General features: G+C 39.3%; 1 protein-coding gene across 6 annotated transcripts in view; it reads left to right on the top strand.

Annotated features, from left to right (window-relative positions):
* tenm4 (teneurin transmembrane protein 4) overlaps positions 1 to 14312 on the top strand; it is a 188938-nt gene extending 174626 nt beyond the window's left edge. For all 6 annotated transcript variants that reach the window (XM_047820862.1, XM_047820861.1, XM_047820860.1 and 3 more), the window contains 4 exons: positions 2012 to 2308; positions 3189 to 4803; positions 6245 to 6387; positions 12399 to 14312. In XM_047820862.1, coding sequence (XP_047676818.1) covers positions 2012 to 2308; positions 3189 to 4803; positions 6245 to 6387; positions 12399 to 13157 — 2814 coding nt within the window. In that variant the 3' untranslated portion in view covers positions 13158 to 14312. The remainder of the gene's footprint in view (positions 1 to 2011; positions 2309 to 3188; positions 4804 to 6244; positions 6388 to 12398) is intronic.
* The last annotated feature ends 5441 nt before the right edge of the window (positions 14313 to 19753 follow it).

Genomic DNA, 19753 nt, shown 5'->3' with positions numbered 1-19753 from the left:
TGTGTTTTTGAAATAATGCTAATATATTATTATATGTATATAGTCATTCATTCATTCATTCACTACCGCTTATCCGAACTTCTTGGGTCACGGGGAGCCTGTGCCTATCTCAGGCGTCATCGGGCATCAAGGCAGGATACACCCTGGACGGAGTGCCAACCCATCACAGGGCACACACACACTCTCATTCACTCACACACTACGGACAATTTTTCCAGAGATGCCAATCAACCTACCATGCATGTCTTTGGACCGGGGGAGGAAACCGGAGTACCCGGAGGAAACCCCCGAGGCACGGGGAGAACATGCAAACTCCGCGCACACACAAGGCGGAGGCGGGAATCGAACCCCGACCCTGGAGGTGTGAGGCGAATGTGCTACCCACTAAGCCACCGTGCCCCCTCCTTATGTATATATTATATATTAATATATAAATTATTAATTAGATGCATTTTTCCAAGTTCCATTGTTTGCTTTGATGTACGATGCTCAGTTAATCATAGAGAGAATAACAGAGCTGCAGGACACTGGCTTCTTCACATCAGTAGCTGTGGGAGGCATCAGACAAGCTATGGCTCTTCTTCATTCCGCATGTCTTGCTGTGAATTTCGTACTTTAAGTGTAAAATAATCCTCTCAATTAGGCATTAGTGACATTAATTGGCCCTGGTGTAATTGGCCCTTTACAGACAAGGGCTCCCAGCATGCTGGCGATATGTGAGAACACTTTCACACACTTCCTCCTCTAGTGTCACTGGACAGCAGCCAACAACAAGGAGAAAAGCTGCTTTTAAGTCTTTGCTAAGACATGCAGTGTATCATGCCAAAGTGGGTGCTTGTGTACCTGGAGTGATCAGTTTTAATCATACCTTAATCAAGATGGGTCAGGGGAAAAGATGCTGTTTTTCAGGCACAATCAAAATTGGTATTACACAATTACATGGTTAAATATATCTTGATATAATTAGTATACCTATTACCATATGAGCATTCAAGTAGCATTAAACTAGGCTGTAAATTGGATATGTTTTTAAGGCTGTAAATTGGATGTGTTTCTCCCTCACAGCTCCAAAGTGTCTGGCTTGATCATGTGGGTTTCATCATACCACCCAAACTCTCTGTGTTTACTTTTAATTGCCACTAGTGCACGAGTAAGGGACTATATGTATGACTATAGAGTCCAGTCCAGTGGCATTTTTTCCCCTTGTGCCCAGTGCTGCCCGGGTAGACTCCGGATTCACTGTGACCCTGAGCAGGATTAAACAGTTACTGAAGATGGATGAATGAAAAAGGATTAATCACAGTTCAGACATCACAAAAAAAGAAATAAAGGCCTAAAGAAATTATAAAAATTCTTAATATACTGTAGTTGCTAATGTGAAAGAAGTCACTCCTTACTAGTATAATATGATACCAGAGCAAACCTCAGTGAATGTAGATGGATGACATTAGCAGACAAAGCCTGACTGTGAGTCATTTTCTTCCTCTCTATGTCCTATTGTCATTCCAAACTTGCATTGACCCGAATGTCCTACGGATTAAAACCTCCATATGAGTGACTCTTTTCTCTAATCTCAGCATGTGCATGGGTCAGAAGGCCCTTATCCATTAGAGTGGGCTGATGCTCAGTGTGACATGCCATTTGAGTCCTATGGTGAGTCCTTTTGACTATATCTACCTTTCAGCAGCACCACTGGTTTTCCCATGAAGTTTTCTTTTCCCAGGTAATTAAGGCATGCCGAGTGACTTTTAATGATCAATGAGCTTCTCTCATTCCTCTTGTCCTGACAATAGGAGACACAATAATTCTCTCTAGTTCACCATGCAAGAAAAATAAAATAAGAAAATAAAACAAGAAACAACATCATTGTCCTCCAGATTACGTCTCTTATTTAATACCATGGCAGCTTTGAGTCCTTAGATAGATGCTGTGCTGACTATATATGTCACTTTTTTTCTGACACTTTCAGCAATTCTTAGTACTAAATCTAAATTACATTTTTCTTTGGCAGGTTCATAACAGAAATCTGTTGTCCATGGATTTTGATCGCATCACCCGAACAGAGAAAGTATATGACGACCACAGGAAATTTACTCTGAGGATCCACTATGACCAGGCAGGCAGACCCACCCTGTGGGCACCTAGCAACCGGCTGAATGGGGTCAATGTTACCTACTCCCCTGGTGGGCATGTGGCCGGCATTCAAAGAGGCACCATGTCTATACGAATGGATTATGACCAAAATGGAAGAATTGCTTCACAGATCTTTGCAGATGGCAAGTCATGGAGCTATACGTACCTTGAGAAGGTAAACAACTGTGGACTGTTTGTAGTAAGAATATTATATTTATCATGCTTGATAAAAGAGTGAGTAAAATTGTTTAAGACCGCCCTTTTACTCCATCTCTGTTCTTTGGCTTTGCGTGGTATTATCAAGTTTTAACTTAGCAGTTAAACTGTCTGATGCACTTTGCTCACATTATGCATTGTTACCGCTGACAGCTTGACAGTGTAGTTATGCCCAAAATTGCACCTTTTTAGAAGAGTAAAATGTCTCTGTCTTGCTAATTAGAGAGCAGATCTTGCAAATGTAGGAATATAGGAAGGAATTCAAATCTTGAGTTTTATATCTAATTTTAAAAATGGTTACTACAGGTTAAACCTTTTAACAGTCCTTTTTGGTTGCATTTACAATTATTTAAATGTATTTTTTATAAACCTGCATTTTCGGGGTGAATTTCCTTTTGACAATGTCAAACACTAGTATGTGCTTTTTCATTAGAAAGCTTAAGATAAAAAAAATACAATTTAGAAAATTATCTCCTTGACCTCTATATTCCGTAATATTATTCACACTGTTATTGTGCAAGGTTTCAAGGCCTGATTGTTCTGTTGCCATCTAATGAGAATTTGCCCTGCGACATTTTTCAGCCTGTGTTGCAGTGGGCTATCAAACTATTTGTAATTTGTATACCCCCTGAAGCCAATGTGTGACACCCCACAGTTTGTTGCGCAGTTAATCACATAGCAAAATGCAACTCCTGGGCTCGTAATGACCTTCCCTTCTATTGGACAAAGAATTTAACATTTAAGGCTTTTAACATTTTCAGGCAGTTTTCACAAATGTGCTGCAAATTACCATGCTTCATTGACTCAAACACACTGTCACTTTATGTTTCCCTTGGCAGTCCATGGTGCTAATGCTGTACAGCCAAAGACAGTACATCTTCGAGTTTGACAAAAATGATCGTCTCTCATCTGTCACCATGCCCAACGTGGCCCGGCATACACTAGAGACCACCCGCTCTATTGGTTACTATAGAAACACATACAGGCCCCCTGAGGGCAATGCCACTGTGCTGCATGATTACAGTGAAGATGGTCTGCTTTTGCAAACCATTCACCAAGGCACAGGACGTAGGGTCATCTATAAATATGGCAAGCTGTCCCGTCTGCTCGAGATTTTGTATGATACTACACGTGTTGCCTTCTCATACGACGAAGCTGCAGGCATGCTGAAAACAGTGAGCCTACAAAGTGAGGGATTCACCTGCACCATCCGTAACAGGCAGATTGGTCCACTGATTGACAGGCAGATCTTCCGTTTCAGTGAAGAAGGTATGGTCAACGCCCGATTTGACTACAACTATGACAACAGCTTTCGGGTTACAAGTATGCAGGCAGTTATCAATGAAACACCCCTGCCTATTGATCTGTATCGCTATGATGATGTGTCTGGTAAAACAGAGCAGTTTGGCAAGTTTGGGGTCATATATTATGACATCAATCAGATTATCACTACCGCTGTAATGACCCACACAAAGCACTTTGATGCCTACGGGCGAGTCAAGGAGGTGCAATATGAGATCTTCCGTTCACTGATGTACTGGATGATGGTGCAGTATGATAACATGGGCCGTGTGGTAGCGAAGGAGCTGAAAGTAGGCCCTTATGCCAACACCACACGGTACACATATGAATATGATTCTGATGGGCAGGTCCAGGTGGTTTCAATAAATGACAAGCCTTTGTGGCGCTACAATTATGACTTGAATGGCAACCTGCACCTTCTGAGTCCTGGAAACAGTGCCCGCCTTACACCGCTCCGCTATGACATCAGGGACCGCATCACACGATTGGGAGATGTCCAGTACAGGTTGGATGAAGATGGGTTTCTAAAGCAAAGAGGCAATGACTTCTTTGAATACAACTCTGCTGGCTTGCTAATAAGAGCTTACAGCAAGGTTGGCGGATGGAGCATAAAGTATCGTTATGATGGCCTGGGCCGCAGGGTGTCTAGCAGGAGCAGTCAAGGACACCATCTGCAGTTCTTCTACGCTGATCTGTCCAGCCCGACCAGAGTCACCCACATGTACAATCACTCCAGCTCAGAGATCACGTCACTCTACTATGATCTGCAGGGCCACCTCTTTGCCATGGAGCTAAGCAGCGGTGATGAGTTCTATGTGGCCTGTGACAACATTGGCACTCCACTTGCTGTATTTAGTGGTTCAGGCCTTATGATTAAGCAGATCCTCTATACGGCCTTTGGAGAGGTCTACCTTGACTCAAACCCCAGCTTTCAGCTCGTAGTTGGATACCAGGGTGGCCTTTATGAACCCCTCACAAAGCTGGTGCACATGGGCCGCCGGGACTACGATGTCCTAGCTGGTCGCTGGACCACACCTGAACATGATATCTGGAAGCAACTGAACAGCAACAACATAGTGCCCTTCAACCTCTACATGTACAAGAACAACAACCCCCTAAGCAACACACAAGAGACTAAATGCTATATGACAGGTATGTGTATAGTTATTTAAGCTTTGAATGCTTTTTAGTCTCCTGGTTTTATTTGATCAGATTAACCAGTTTCATGGAATATTATGTAGTGTATGAGCTCCGTGCTTTTTAAAGCATCATTCCTGCAGCAGTGGACATTTTTCAGACTGTTGTTCCAGGGCTCAGCCTAGTGTATTTTTCTGGCTCCCCAGATAACATGACAGTGCACTGGCTTCTTCTGACTGTTTTGTGTTCAGTTCTCTTCCCCAAAATATCTCATCAGTCTTTGTTGCCTCAGACCATGTGTAAGGTAAATAGCAGCGAATGCTCCCCAGCCAGGGAACACAATGGGGGCTGTACAAATCAGTTCCAGTGGCTGTTGTATCAGCTTCTCCCTGCTTGGAAAGCAAACAACTATTTTATTGGAAGAGGACAAAATATTATATGCCTGTTTGTAGTATGTGCCAGAGCCTTTAAACAGCATATTTCGGGCCAAAATCAAAGCCTTAGTTAATACTAGCAATGCCAAGGCAAAATTAATGATTGAGAATAGTGACTATTAGCTGTGCTCATTATTTTTTGATCAAAGCCTAGGGTTATAGTTTTCCCTTGGGTATTTAATTTCACTAAACAATGGAAACTGGAGCATATAGAACATATGTTAATGTTTTTTTCACTGCATTGCATTTGTATGCTAATATTGTTGGACACCAGCTACTGTACATTTAACTTAACATTTAAAAGTTAAAACTCATCCACTGTCTTTAAGCTGCAGACTATATAATTAATGCATGTAATCACTAAACACACTCTTTAGATGTTTATATACTCAATTCTTATGTTCCATTTCTGTTTACATGAACCCTATCCTATAATACAGGCAGAAAGGAGCTCCTCAAAGTGAACTTAACAGTTACAGCTGCTGTAGTGTTGCAACCTTGTAGTGCATTCTTCAAACGTATTGATGCAGTCGACAGATGTTGATATCGTATGGTTTATTCACTTTCTGTCACACAGTGTAAAAGCTGTGCAACATTTGTAAACAGATTCAGTGCACATTTGTTCTAAAACATGGTGTACTGTTTGGCTGACAAGAAAGTAGAAGATTCTCTGAGCCAAACTTGCAATGTCACTCAACTTTTGAGATGCTTGACTTTTTATCGGTGTAGTGTAACTCCATGAAGTGCTGTGAATTATTATAGTTTCCTTGAGATCCAATAAACTCCGTGTTTGTCAAGTTTGTCGTAAATCTCTAGGCAATTTTTTCTTGAAATGACAATTAGGAGAGCTTATTTTAGTAAAAGTAGATCACTTGACCTATCTCCTTATTTTTAATGAAAAATTATTTGGCAGTGCAGAATATCCGTGTGACAGCCCTGGGGAGTATCAGTGATCATTGTGAGTGCTTATTCAGTGTTCATTCTCAAGCTATTGTTCAACCTTTTTTAAATTCTCATTGCAGATGTGAATAGCTGGCTAGTGACTTTTGGCTTCCAGCTGTACAATGTCATCCCTGGTTATCACAAACCTGTCACTGATGCCATGGAACCATCTTATGAGCTTATTCACGCCCAGATGAAGACACAGGAGTGGGATAGCACTAAGGTAAACAGACACATAGCTATATTGTGACACCAAGAGTAAATACAAGTGTATGCACTTACTGTGTTATCCCCAAACACAAACACACACACACACACACACACACACACACACACACACACACACACACACACACACACACACACACACACACACACATCACACACACAAAACACAGATACTTTTGGATGTAATATATACATGTATATGTACCTCTATGAAGTTTTCACTAACTAACCCAAAATATAATCTATCCCCATAAATAAATGAGTGTAGTATTTCAGTTATATATAGGTATGTATATATGTGTGTGTGTGTGTATGTGTATATATATATATATATATATATATATATATATATATATATATATATATATATATATATATATATACATATACACACATATACATACCTATATATAACTGAAATACTGCGAGAGAGAAATGTAAAAATAGCACTTCATGTTGTCAGGACGTGCTGGTTCTGACGAGGTAGGTTAACATTGTTTTTATTGTTTTCAACATATTTTGGGACTCTATATTTATTATTTGACAGGGGTTGCTATATTAAGAAGGCTAGTAAGGCACACATTTAACTTCAACCTGGATTCATGATAAACTGACCTTTTAGTTTGCAGCCTTGCGATGGTGCCCAAAGCAGTCGGTTCAAATCAGTATCTTGTGTGTTCAATTCGAGGGAACAGGGTCAAAATAAAGAGTGCTTGTAATATTACTGCCATTAGGGAAATTCATTGCACATTTCCTCATTGATTTCAGCTCAGCTTTACACATCTTTTATCTTCCTTTTCTTTCATCTTTCACTTTCCACTTTGCATGGTCAGATTCTTAGACCCATCAAACCTTGTGTCTTCTTAAAGTCACCTGAATAATTTAGAAGCTGTTTGTTGTGTGGGTCAGATTACTGAGACTGGCAAACATTAGGTGTGTATTGACGTCTGTGTTTCTCTTAACACCCAAAGACACCCTTGACAACACAGGCTTTCAGGGAAGTCCGGGCCATGCTAATGGAAATGTCTACTTGGCTTGTTGAGTTGGAGATGTGAAGGAAGTATAAAAATCACTAGTTCTATGGCATGATAAGGGTTTCTGTTCAGTCAGTCAACCATTTGAACCGGCCACAAGTCATCAGTGTAGTCTGAATCGCAAACGGATGCACCATAATATACAGACATTTGAACATTTGAAGGTATGAGGCATTGAAGGTTTCAGATGTCTGAGATATGAGATTTTAAATGTGAAGTGATGGATCCATTTTGAGGCAGTCGGCCTGACTAGGATCTCACACGCTCAAGGAGAATGAGAAAGCAAGCTAAATATACAAACACAGGTTTAAGAATATAACAAATGTTCTTTTGGGGCCATCAGAGATATTGTTTTATATTTTGTACAGTATGTCCTTTTCAGCGCTTTGATGCCTTTACCTAAGTGAAAAACACATTAACAAACGAAAAGCACTGCAGCAACACATAACACATCAACATTATCTCTTAACAGAAAGGGAAGGTCCTTAAAACATCACATGCATTAGGCTCAGAGACTGTGGAAAGCTGGAGGATTTTTGAATAAGAGGAAATATGTGGCAAAATGAATCTAATGACCATTTTATTCACGTTTATTTTTATCAAGGGCATTCATACAATGTTATGCTAGATATGCTGTCAACTCAAACAGCATTAGAATGAACATGCAGTGCGAAAAGGATGCTTGGTTATTAATATACTCACTCAGCTATTTATTAGATACTTTTCAGGAGACTAATTAGATAATAAATGGTGGAAGTGCCATTCTTTTTTCTCGTTATAGTCATATGCCATGTATAATCAAGTAAGCATGTGATGTTAAGTAAGGGCCAGCTCTTTCCAATTTGAGTTAAAGTTGATGTGTTTTTGAATTTGCTTTTCTGATTTTTGCTTTTGTCAAGCTGCTGGAATTGATGTGGTGTTTATGATTTGTTAGTCTGTTTTGTGCATACAGACCACCATATTTATTGGATATTTTGGAGCCCACAGACTCCAGAAGCTATTTTTAATTTTTATTTGCTCTGAGTGCTTTAAATCCAACTTAATGAAATCCCTTTTGGAAAATAATCATTACAGTATAATCATGCACACAAACACACACACACACACACACACACACACACACACACACACACACACACACACACACACACACACACACACACACAAACACACAGTCTTGTTCCAGACTGAATATATTCAGCTGTTTGATTTGCCTGCATGCACAGTTATACGTCCTAGCTGTTATTTGATGAAATGTTCTATGCTTGTCATGAAAGCATTAGATGACAGCAAACCCTGCTGGCTAGACAAATTTCTATGTGCACTTTAATTATCGCCAACTTGGCCACATGATAAGACTGTAAAAGTTGAAAGCAATGCAATTTTCCAAGACTTGTCAGATCTTTCTCATCTTGTTCTTCTATAAACAGTCAGGGCAGAGTATAAGTAACTCCAGGATACATAGCAAAGATATAGCATCAGTCTCCTTTGCGTCCAGTTTCAGCCCACCTAGAACAGCATACCATAATACCATACCATACCATAAATACATTGTATAAAATGTATTTATTTCAGATTCTTCTCGATACTTTTCATATGTCGTCATTTACGATTAAGTTTCTGTAATGATTCAATGTGCATCACAGATTCTCAAGAACAGATTAATTCCTGACTCATTAGTAAAGATGGAGCTACTTTATTACTCATAAATCAGCCCAACCACACTTACAAACATTCTTTTCTTCTTTATTGGGAGGAAGTAAATGAGTCTAATTGCTGACCAGACTGCTTTTGGAAATATAATTATGGGGTCATTTATAAGCTTTTAAAGGAGCTGCATTTAAAAATAAAGAAATAAAGAAATAAATAAATAAAGGAAAAAACACTAATGGTCTCTGCAAAAGTAGTGCTGCTCCGATGAGGGTTTAAAGTAGGCTGTTTGCTCCATAATGTCCATATTTCATTGAAAGTATTCACAGAGATAGAGGGGAAGGAGAAAAGAGCCACTCATTGCACATGTGACAATAGCTCCTCCATTTCCTTCAGCAAGATGGTATGCTTTTACAGTAGTCTCAAAATACTTAAAGTCTCATAAAGAAAATGCATGAAGCAGGGTATTTGTTTACCAAAAATTCCGTAGTGGTGCAATAATTGGGTTCCATTATTGCACATATGAATAAGCATTTCATCTAGGTTACTCAAATACTGCTAGAAGGTTTCTTCACTTTGTTTTTGCACCAGTTAGGATTCGCATGTGCTAGAAAAAGAAAGTAAGAAGAAGAAGAGTAGTGGGATGACTGAGGCTCCTGAAACTTCAAATCAATTGAGAGCAATTAGTGGTTTGAGATTATGCTAGGGAAGAAAAAAAAATCCTCTAGCACTTCGTTTATTGTATATTGATCTTATGATTACTCACACAAAAAGGATCGTGCAGGTCTTTATTAGAAGGTGAAGAATGTCTGTTGAATAATTAATATCATAGTCTGGCCACATAAACTTTCTTACCCTGCCTCCTATAACTATGTTGAAGTATATCTGCTCAAACTGGCCAGCCTTATTCGCACCCTGAAATGACTGCAATAGCTGTGGAGTAGTGTACACGGCTTGATTTTACACTGTATAGGCATTTCCTCTTAAAGCCAGCCTTTAGTAATTAAATTGTCGTCACCTCGAAGCGTGAGTCTGACTGCCTCTTAAACTGATCGTGATGGATGTCGCATGCTGGAAATTTTCATAAAACTGCAGAGAAGTGAGTGGACACTTTTAATCGCTCAGCCTTTCAGCGCTATTTACACACCGCCCACATGCCATGAAGAGCTGCAGGGTTGAAAAATGACAGGAGTATGTGGCCTGATAGTCCTGGGGGCATCCACCATTAGCTTCTGACTTTGATAAGTGCCCTGGTCCGATGGTCCTGCAGACAATGTGACCACCATACGCTACTTGAATGATGCATCCGTTTTAGAGCTGAGACACCATGGTGGTTAACCACAGGACAGAACAGGTCACCCCCACCCCCACCTCACATGTCCGTTCTGTGACTAAGGTCAGAGAGTTGGAGTTGTACAAATTAGGGTGGTGAGGTGTGAAATGTTTTTCAGACAGTGTATCCTACCAATGATACCTAACAGCTGAACCCAACCAACTTATCCTTGCTCTCACACCCTTTTTTGCCATAGAGTGAAACAGATTAGTTTTGTAGAGTCCCAGCAGAGAGAAAGAGAAAGATTTAGCAGAACATAAGGAGGGTTGTTAAGAACTAGCCTCTCCTTCCAGCAGAAGTTACTCATAGCCAGCATCCAGCCTTCGCTAACCTCATCCCACTCTCTATGTTGCAAATTAGTTTCATCTGGGTAAAGATCTTCTGTCAAGTTATATAAGTGTAGAGACTGTCATCAGTCAGGCCCAGAGGACACAATTTACACATTAATATTTGCCTCTGAAATGAAATGTTATGGTTTTGCTTTAATGAAATCACTGAAGTAGTCTGGAAGCAGACATGTTTTATAGCAGAATCAAGTATTTCTTGCTGACAAATTTTGTCAACAGTGAGAACTGTAAAAATGAAGAAAAGAAAAAAAAAACAGTGCATATGTTCATAAACCTAGCCACAATCCAAAAAGGCTTATACTGCGTAGTCAGAACAGGAGAATGAAAGGTGTTTTGAAGTGGTAATGAAGCAGACTGAGAACTGGACTGTGAGAGAGATGAGTAGCTGTGCATGAGGAGAAAAAAGACAGCTTCCTGCTGAGATCACCCACCCCGCACCAGCCATCACTTACTCCTGGGAGTTAGTTACTCCTGAGAGACAGGTGGTGCAATCAAGCCTGCTGCTACAGGGCAGACAGGGGGTGAAACCAAAAGCAGATATTTTTGTGTGCATACCAGAAACATCTAGTCTGGGTTAAATATTAACGTTTTCATTTGTTTCATTTGTATCGACTCTTTTTCAAACCCAAGGCTGAATTAACAAATACAGATTACTACCTGTGTCATAGAGCAGAGGGCTGCAATGTGTGTTGATAAGACCACTTATTTAAGCAGAGGTTCAGTGGAGGTGAGAGAAAAGCAAGATGATTTGCATTTCAATCATAATCGAATGATGAACTACTTATAATGAATTTACATTGGAGGGATGGATTAATGCAGCGGTGTCCAATCTTATCCACAAAGGGCCGGTGTGGGTGCAGGTTTTCATTCCAACCAAGCAGAAGCCACACCTGATTCCACCTGTTTAATCAGCTGTTCTTGGCTTTTAGTAGACTCTGGTGTGGCTTCTGCTTGGTTGGAATTAAAATCTGCACCCACACCGACCCTTTCCGGATAAGACTGTACATTGCTGGATTGCTGGATGGATGGATGAAACACGTGATTAGGAGCTGTAGTGGTGAACGTATTGAGCAACTTATCGGTTAAGGTTTGGGTAAATAGGTGACCGATCAGAAGGATGTGAGTTCAGACTCCAGTACCTCTGTGCTGCCACTCTCTTTTTTTTTTAACCTCAACTCATTAAACTTAACCTCAACTGCTCAATTGTATCATGTCTTACTTGTGAATTGCTTTTAATGAAAGCACCAGCTAAATGTAATCTAAAGTGAATCTGAGTGAATGTATTTTGGTCCATGGAGGATGAAATTGTTTTAGATGATATTCACCTCTGTTACTATTCTTTTCTCTGTCACTGAATCAAATGTATACTGAGACAACTATATCAGTCATGCAAATAGTCAAAAATAAATAGTATATAATTTGTTAGGAAAAGGTTAGGATGGTTCGTTACAATCTCTGTCCAAAACCACTTCAGATCAGCATTTTTAAGAGTGACATAATTCAACCCACTCCACTTACTAACCTTTTGGTAGCATGTTGATGATACCACACTGATACCACCTATATCTATCTGTCCACTCTGCCTTTTGTTTTTGAGTCTATTTATCTTAACTTGTCTGCTTATGTGTTTCTGTGTGTGCAGTCTGTACTCGGTGTGCAGTGCGAGGTCCAGAGACAACTCAAGTCCTTTGTCAAGTTAGAGCGTTTCGACCAGATCTACAGAGCAAGTGGTGCTGGTTGCCCACAATCCCCTTTCAGCACAGTCTTTGCTTCAGGGCCTTCAATCTTTGGCAAGGGTGTAAAGCTAGCCATCCGAGAGGGTCAAGTGAGCGCCGACATCATCAGCCTGGCCAGTGAGGATGGCAGGCGGCTAGCTGCTGTTCTGGACCAGGCTGTCTACCTTCAAGATCTTCACTTTACGATCGATGGCATGGACATGCACTATTTTGTGAAAGCCTCTTCAGCAGAGGGTGATTTGGCACTGCTGGGTATGACAGTGGGACGGCGAATGTTAGAGACAGGAACTAATGTGACAGTGCAGCAGGTGAACACCGTACTGGGTGGCCGAGCTCGGCGTATTACCGACGTACAACTGCAGCATGGTGCACTGAGCTTGAATGTTCGTTATGGCAGCAGTCTGGAAGAAGAAAAGGCTCGGGTGCTCGAGATGACTCGCCAGAGAGTTGTGGCGGCCGCCTGGCACCGTGAGAGGCACCGACTGCGCCAGGGAGAAGACGGTTCACGTGCCTGGACGGACACTGAGCGGCAGCAGCTTTTCAGCTCGGGACGTGTGCAAGGCTATGATGGCTACTACATGGTGCCTGTGGACCAGTTCCCCGAGCTCGCTGACAGCATCAGCAACATTCACTTTCTGCGCCAGAGCGAGATGGGCCGCAGGTGACATGAACACAATGGAAGCCCCATTCAGGCTCAGCGTCCAGGACTTCTTGCCAAAGACATGTTGCTCGTGTGACCACTTTGTTAAATCTACTTTTTTAAATCTAATTTTGTTTTGTTTCTTTTGTTTGTTTGTTTGTTTGTTTTTAGACTGCCTTACTCAAGGTTGGGCTGCAGGCAGTTGCACCGCATTGACATTCGAGTGCTTTTCTTTCCTTTTTTTTTTTTTTGGAATTGCATAAAAGTTTTTGGCTGCCAAATGACGCTGCTAGAAGAATGACATATGGCAACATTGGTTATTTAGTTCTGAGTCCTTTCTACAGATCAGCTTAAAGGGAGATGGAAGATGGCTGGTAATGAATTTTGATCATTGGCAAGTGAGCAGATTGGCATTCAGCTTCACTCCACCCTGCCTTTTTTCACCCCATAGCCAAGGAGAGCCTTTTTTTAAATCACTTCTTTTTATACTTGAAAGCCTGCCACACTTAAACAAGGACTTCAGTGTCTGTTGTTCAGGCTCCTGATCCCACTTCCCTTACCTACACTGACTCTTGAATTGGTGTCCAGTGCCATTTCAAGACTGTTTGACTGCCTAGTGTTTCTTAAATATTTGAATCTGACCAACGGCTTAAAAAAATAAAGGGAAATCATTGAGGGCATGCTCACCTTCTGAACTCACAATGTGAAACTTTTTAATGAATGAGATTTATCCAAAAAAAAGAAGGGGGAAAACTCACAAAACAGAAAATAGTTCCCAGTGGTCTCTAAAGATGGTTTTAAAAATGTATATCAATGATGTTGAAAAATATATAAAAGTTCTGTATGAAAATGAATATTTTACTAAAAATACTGTATGAAAAATGAACAGTATATCTAATGTGATTACATTACCAAAATGTGAACTGGTGTCCCTTTTAATTGAAAATTGTTGTACTTGAACAATGCCTAGTGTTCCAACACATGGAATATATGTGTGTAAATATATATATCTTATGTTTGGGAATGTCAATCCATTAAATTAATTTGTTTGGTTTTTATTGTTGAAGCAAATAAGATTCTAACATGCTTAAGCATTCCTTTAAGGAAAACAGTATTTATTTCGGTAATGTGCTTTTTTTAAAACCAACAATGCTCATGTGCGCCCTGTCGATGCAAGAGATATGATTGCATATATATAATATAATATATATATATATATATATATATATATATATATATATATATATATATATATATATATATATATATATATATAGCACTCATGACTCTGGTATACATCACATTACTAGAACATACCCTCAGACGTTCCTCAGGCTTTCCCTTCCTTGAATGTGTTGAGCTGTGGAGTGCTAGCACTGGACACTGGGCTGAGGACAAAGATAAACCCCGGTGGGACTTCTGAAGGTCAGAGTCTTAAGTGCCCTGGATATGAAAGTCAAGACTCCACAGTGTCCCACAGCTGCCTGAGATGCATTACAGCCGACAGGCGTGTAGTTCCTGTCTACAAGCAGAGGGGTTGAAATGCATGCCAATCTGGCAACCCGTCATGTGGATATAACTAATTGCTTTTTGTGTGTCCTTTAGCTTGACTACCTACTGAACTTCAAACAACATCCAGTGTAGCCTCTCTCTCTGGTTTAAAAAAAAAAAAAACGTGTCTAAGATGGAACAAAATGGTGTTAATGTGTTGGACATGGTGTCATGGTGTCACGCACACCTCTCGTGTAAGCGTACAGTAGCTGAATCTTTTACTACAGTTTGTGTGATTGGGGACGGGGTGTGGAGATGATGAGTATATCAGTGATTGCGAGCTGTATAATACTGTCAAGCATATTTTTTTATTTGGATGTCAGTTGGATGTTGGATACAGCCATAATTCTTTGCTGTATTAAAAAAAAGTTTGAATGAAGAAAATATGCATTGTGGTGACTTCACTCAGAAATGCATCATGAGGCTGTAATTACTTTTTAAAGTTTTGGACTAATTAAATTTTTTTTGTTTTGTTTTTTTGTTTGTTTGGTTTTTTTTTGTTTGTTTGTTCTCAACACTGTGTTTCTAACGCTTCTCTTTGGATCTGTAAATAAGAGGACGAGAAATGAGCTGTAAATAAAATGCCAATGTAGATACCTTTTAGAGCTACAGCAGTGAATCTGTGTAGTCTTTAGGTAAAGAGGGGAAAAAATAAAGAATATTTTGTGTTTACATTTATTTAAAGTGACTATTTTGTCATGTCTCGTACTTACGGAGTACGAAAGGAAAACAGCCAGAATGATTAAAAATTAGGTTTTGACCCAAATATTTTTGATAATTTACTTGATGAAAACATATATAGCTATAAGTATACTGTAGATTGTTTTGTAGTAATGTATTGTCACGGTTAATTGATCCAGTTAAAATTTGAACTGGTAGAGCTACATGCAAAAACATTAGATCTTTTTTTATGAGCATCCATACGACATATACCTGATAGAAGACGAAACGTGTACAAATTCTAAATTAGGTTGGACCAGAAATATTTCTCCGTATATATCTTCAGTAAGAATTTACAATTTGACTTGATGTGACACATACAAAAGAAATCTATTTAATTGAATGTTTTTTATATACTATAAGGGAAAATAACCTCCATTATATATAAGGTAGCTGATTCCATTTTCAGTGTTATCTCCACGTGAACTATTATATCTCATGAAATCCTCAGCAGCTGCTTCAGCCTGCAACCTCAAAAAAAAAAAAAAAAAAAAAATAGGGTGTTTATTTTTATCTTCCTAAATTAGTTTGGTCAGACTAGCTCTCATTTTCTTAAAAAAAAAAAACAATAAATAAATAAATAAAACAGCAGTGTGCATACCAATTGTAATATAATATACCAAGCCAGATATAATAAAGATCATTTTAAATTCACAGACATTAAAGTATAAGAGTGTACAGTACTTGTGTGATGGTAGCTACTGATCATCAACACTACCGAATATGTCCTAGTCTACACACCTGCAAAGGATAAGCTCCAAAGTGTGTATGTACAGTAAATGTAAGTGAATGTATGCACGTGTGTGTGTGTGTGTGTGTGTGTGTGTGTGTGTGTGTGTGTGTGTGTGTGTGTGTGTGTGTGTGTGTGTGTGTGTGTGTGTGTGTGTACACTCCCACAGTCAAAGGCAAGTGTCTACCTCCTGTTGCACTAATGCAGCTAATAGCGGGCAGGTGTTCAAAGTGACCTGTTTCTATTCTGCCTCATTTTAAAGCCAACTCCAAAAAAATTACAAACAACACGTGTATGGAGATTGTTAACCTAGCATATTGCATTTAATGTTTCCTTTTTTTATGTGCAAATGAATAATTGCAAACTAATTCCTGAAATAAAATAGGTACTGCACCAGAGTTAGATTAAATTTCAATTTTGGTCATTCAGAAAACATTGGCCAATTGGCAGTAAAACTATCATTGCAATTAAGGCACAAAAGATAACATATATAAACTTATAAGCTATACATTTTCTCGAAATATCTTTATTATATATTAGGTCATAAAAATATCTTAACAATAAGTAATTCAATGATGCACAACCAGCGCAAGTACTTAATTAAATTACTGCTATTTTTTATTCCATATGTATTTGCTGTAGATTAATCTATTAATGCATCTGAACATCACTTCTACATTTTATAACCATAGCTCACCAACGTTCTACCTGCAAGACACTGATTTATTGAACAATTTAACAGATGAGTGACCAGTCATTTATAATTAATATTTACACAGGTGAGTGACAAACAACATGATAGAGCAACATAACGTAGGTTAGTAATGCTTCAGGCCAATGTGAACCATAAAATAACCTCAATGCACATCGACACAGATTCTGCAAGTGTCTGGAGGTGATCCTTCAAGTGATGGTTTGATGGTGTGGCCAACCAAGTAGGTTCACCTGGGTTGAGATCTGGTGATAGTGAAGGCCACAGCATTTAATTTAGATCATTTTTACACTCATCCTGGAAAAGGATGGAAAGACCTGGAAGAAACCACTCATTGAAGGAGTTAATCGTTTGGAAAGATGAATCGATCTGCTGTGACTCTTCCTTCTAAGAGAACAAACGAACCCAAACCATGAAAAATAAATAAATAAATAAATAAATAAATAAATAAATACTTAATAGCAGAGCCACTGTTAAATATGATTAAATAACAACATTTAAATATAGTTTGTCTTTATTGTTTGTCTTCAGCATCACTGTATCAGAAGAAAAGGCAGCTCAGAATTGAAATAAAAAAACCCTGAAATGTCGGACTGTGTGTCAGCTGTCATGATAAAGTTACACAAAGAACATATTAGTAACACATTATGTACCCATTTTCCAGATAAAACCACAGGGCATGCTGATAGGTTCACCTGCAAAAGCGAGAGAGACAGCCAACATCTCCAAATAAACTGCAGCAAGTTCTCCATGTTCTCCATTATACAGGAAAAACAGAGCAATTTTCTTATAAAAACTGCATGACAGTGTACTGTACCTGAGGGAAGGATGGTCATGCCCTTCTAGAGCTCTCTAAACTCTAAAGACTATTGAAAGTTGAAATCACAGGAGCTCAGCAGTTTAAAAACTACTCAAACCAGCCCATCTGGCACCATCCAAGCGATGATCATCGTCACAGAGGTCACACTTTGTCTTGATTCTGATGTTTTATGTGAACATTAACTGAGGCTCTTGACCTGTATCTGCATGATTTTGCATTGCACTGCTGTCACATTGGCTTATCAGATAACTGCATACTAATTTAATACAAAAAAATAAGCCCAGGTTGATGATGAGTGCATATAAGGAATAGTAATATAAAAATAAACAATAGTGAACTAATCGTGAGATTTTGTATTAATGAGAATTCATACCATTTACATACGTCTTCAGTGCCCATGCTCAGTAATAATGACAAACATTTCAATTGAACCTGCTACACAAAAGGAAGTATAACCCAGACTCCTCCTGAGGTTATGTAGAACCTTCAGGTCTTTTAGTCTTCTGACAAGCTTCTGAGTATTTAAAGTTACATGCTGGAAACACTGACAAAAGTGAATGCTGTTAAAATCAGCAAGCACCGTGCCCCTGCTGAGTCTAATGTTTTATACAGTCATTCATTCACATGGGGTGCTGGCAATGTTTTCTAAGTCCATAAACATAGAAATGACTCATAATCAGACACCTGGTCTGTCCTCCCAGTCTCGCACTGACATTTGGAGGCTGTGAATTCACAATGAATCAATACAAAACCAGTGTGAACAACAGCTTGTGTTCAGACAATAGCGATGATGCTCTGATGGGACTCGTAAATGTGTCTTTGTTTTCCAAAACATTACTTTGTGCATGATGTGTGGCCACATTTGCTATGACAAGCCAGATTCCTCAATTCTTAAACTCATTCAGTTCTAAATGCATAAGCATAAGAAAGGAAATGTACAAGACAGGACATAAAAATGCATATTATGTTTTTTTTTTGTCAGAACCATCCACCAAATGCATGAGAGGTAGAGAGAGAGCGAGAGAGAGCGAGAGAGAGAGAGAGAGAGAGAGAGAGAGAGAGAGAGAGAGAGAGAGAGAGAGAGAGAGAGAGAGAGAGAGAGAGAGAGAGAGAGAGAGAGGGAATTTCACTATACAAAGACTCAATGTGCAACATAAACACATACTGTACATGCTAGGCACATTTTGCTAGGCTTGGTTCTGATGGTAAATGAATTTTTAAAAAATCTGTATGATGCTTCTGCTTCTACCATGTAATACTTATTAAACACTCAATAATATTTCTGTGTTGAAGCTGTTATTTAACCTGCTTGCATACCCCCCCCCTGTTCCCAGAATTCTTGTAGATATAAATTTTATTCAGTGAAGCTTTAGAAGCACCTGTACTGTGTTGTTTACTCTCCTGCTGGCTATTCATCACAAATCAACAACCGAATGCTGGCAGAAAGTGGCGGATAAGGCTTTTTTAAAATTCAGATGCTCTTGAAGGCGAGAATGCTAATTTCCGTGAGATTGAGGTGATCTCAGTAGACGCACTGTCGTAGGGAGGGTCTCAGCTGTGTTGCAATGCCTGACTCCATTTTTTTTGACAGATGCAAACAATAGTAGAGCCCAGAGAAATGTCAACATGGCGATTAGTGGGAAGTGCAGACACAGTCCGACATTCACCAGTCAGACTTCCGTTATACATTCATTCTTATTGACAGCACAGCTAACGCTTTTATTACAGAAACTACCCCCAGGGGGATATCCGATCCCAAAAGGTTTGACACAGTGAGGAAGACAGGACAATACCTATGCTGCCACCCATATGTGACACATTTATACCCATACCACTGGCAGGGGTAAAAATAGATCAGCTCATACAAGAGTAATATTTTTATGTAAGCTTTAACTCCCAATGTCCTTGTAAGCCTGTTTCTCTATAGGACACAAATACACAAATGAACTCCAAACCTTACTGTGATTAAATCCAAATATATCCAAAGAGATTTCAGTCCAAACCTTCTTTCAAGAATGAGAACATGCATGATCATGTTGATACCAGCAGTGAAAAATACTTCAGTACTTCATAGTTCTACTTCATTAT

This window comes from Tachysurus fulvidraco, chromosome 11 (genome assembly GCF_022655615.1).
Source record: "Tachysurus fulvidraco isolate hzauxx_2018 chromosome 11, HZAU_PFXX_2.0, whole genome shotgun sequence".
Classification (NCBI taxonomy): domain Eukaryota; kingdom Metazoa; phylum Chordata; class Actinopteri; order Siluriformes; family Bagridae; genus Tachysurus; species Tachysurus fulvidraco.
The sequence above is the reverse complement of the archived record's forward strand: the minus strand, read 5'-3'. Positions and strand labels throughout refer to the sequence as shown.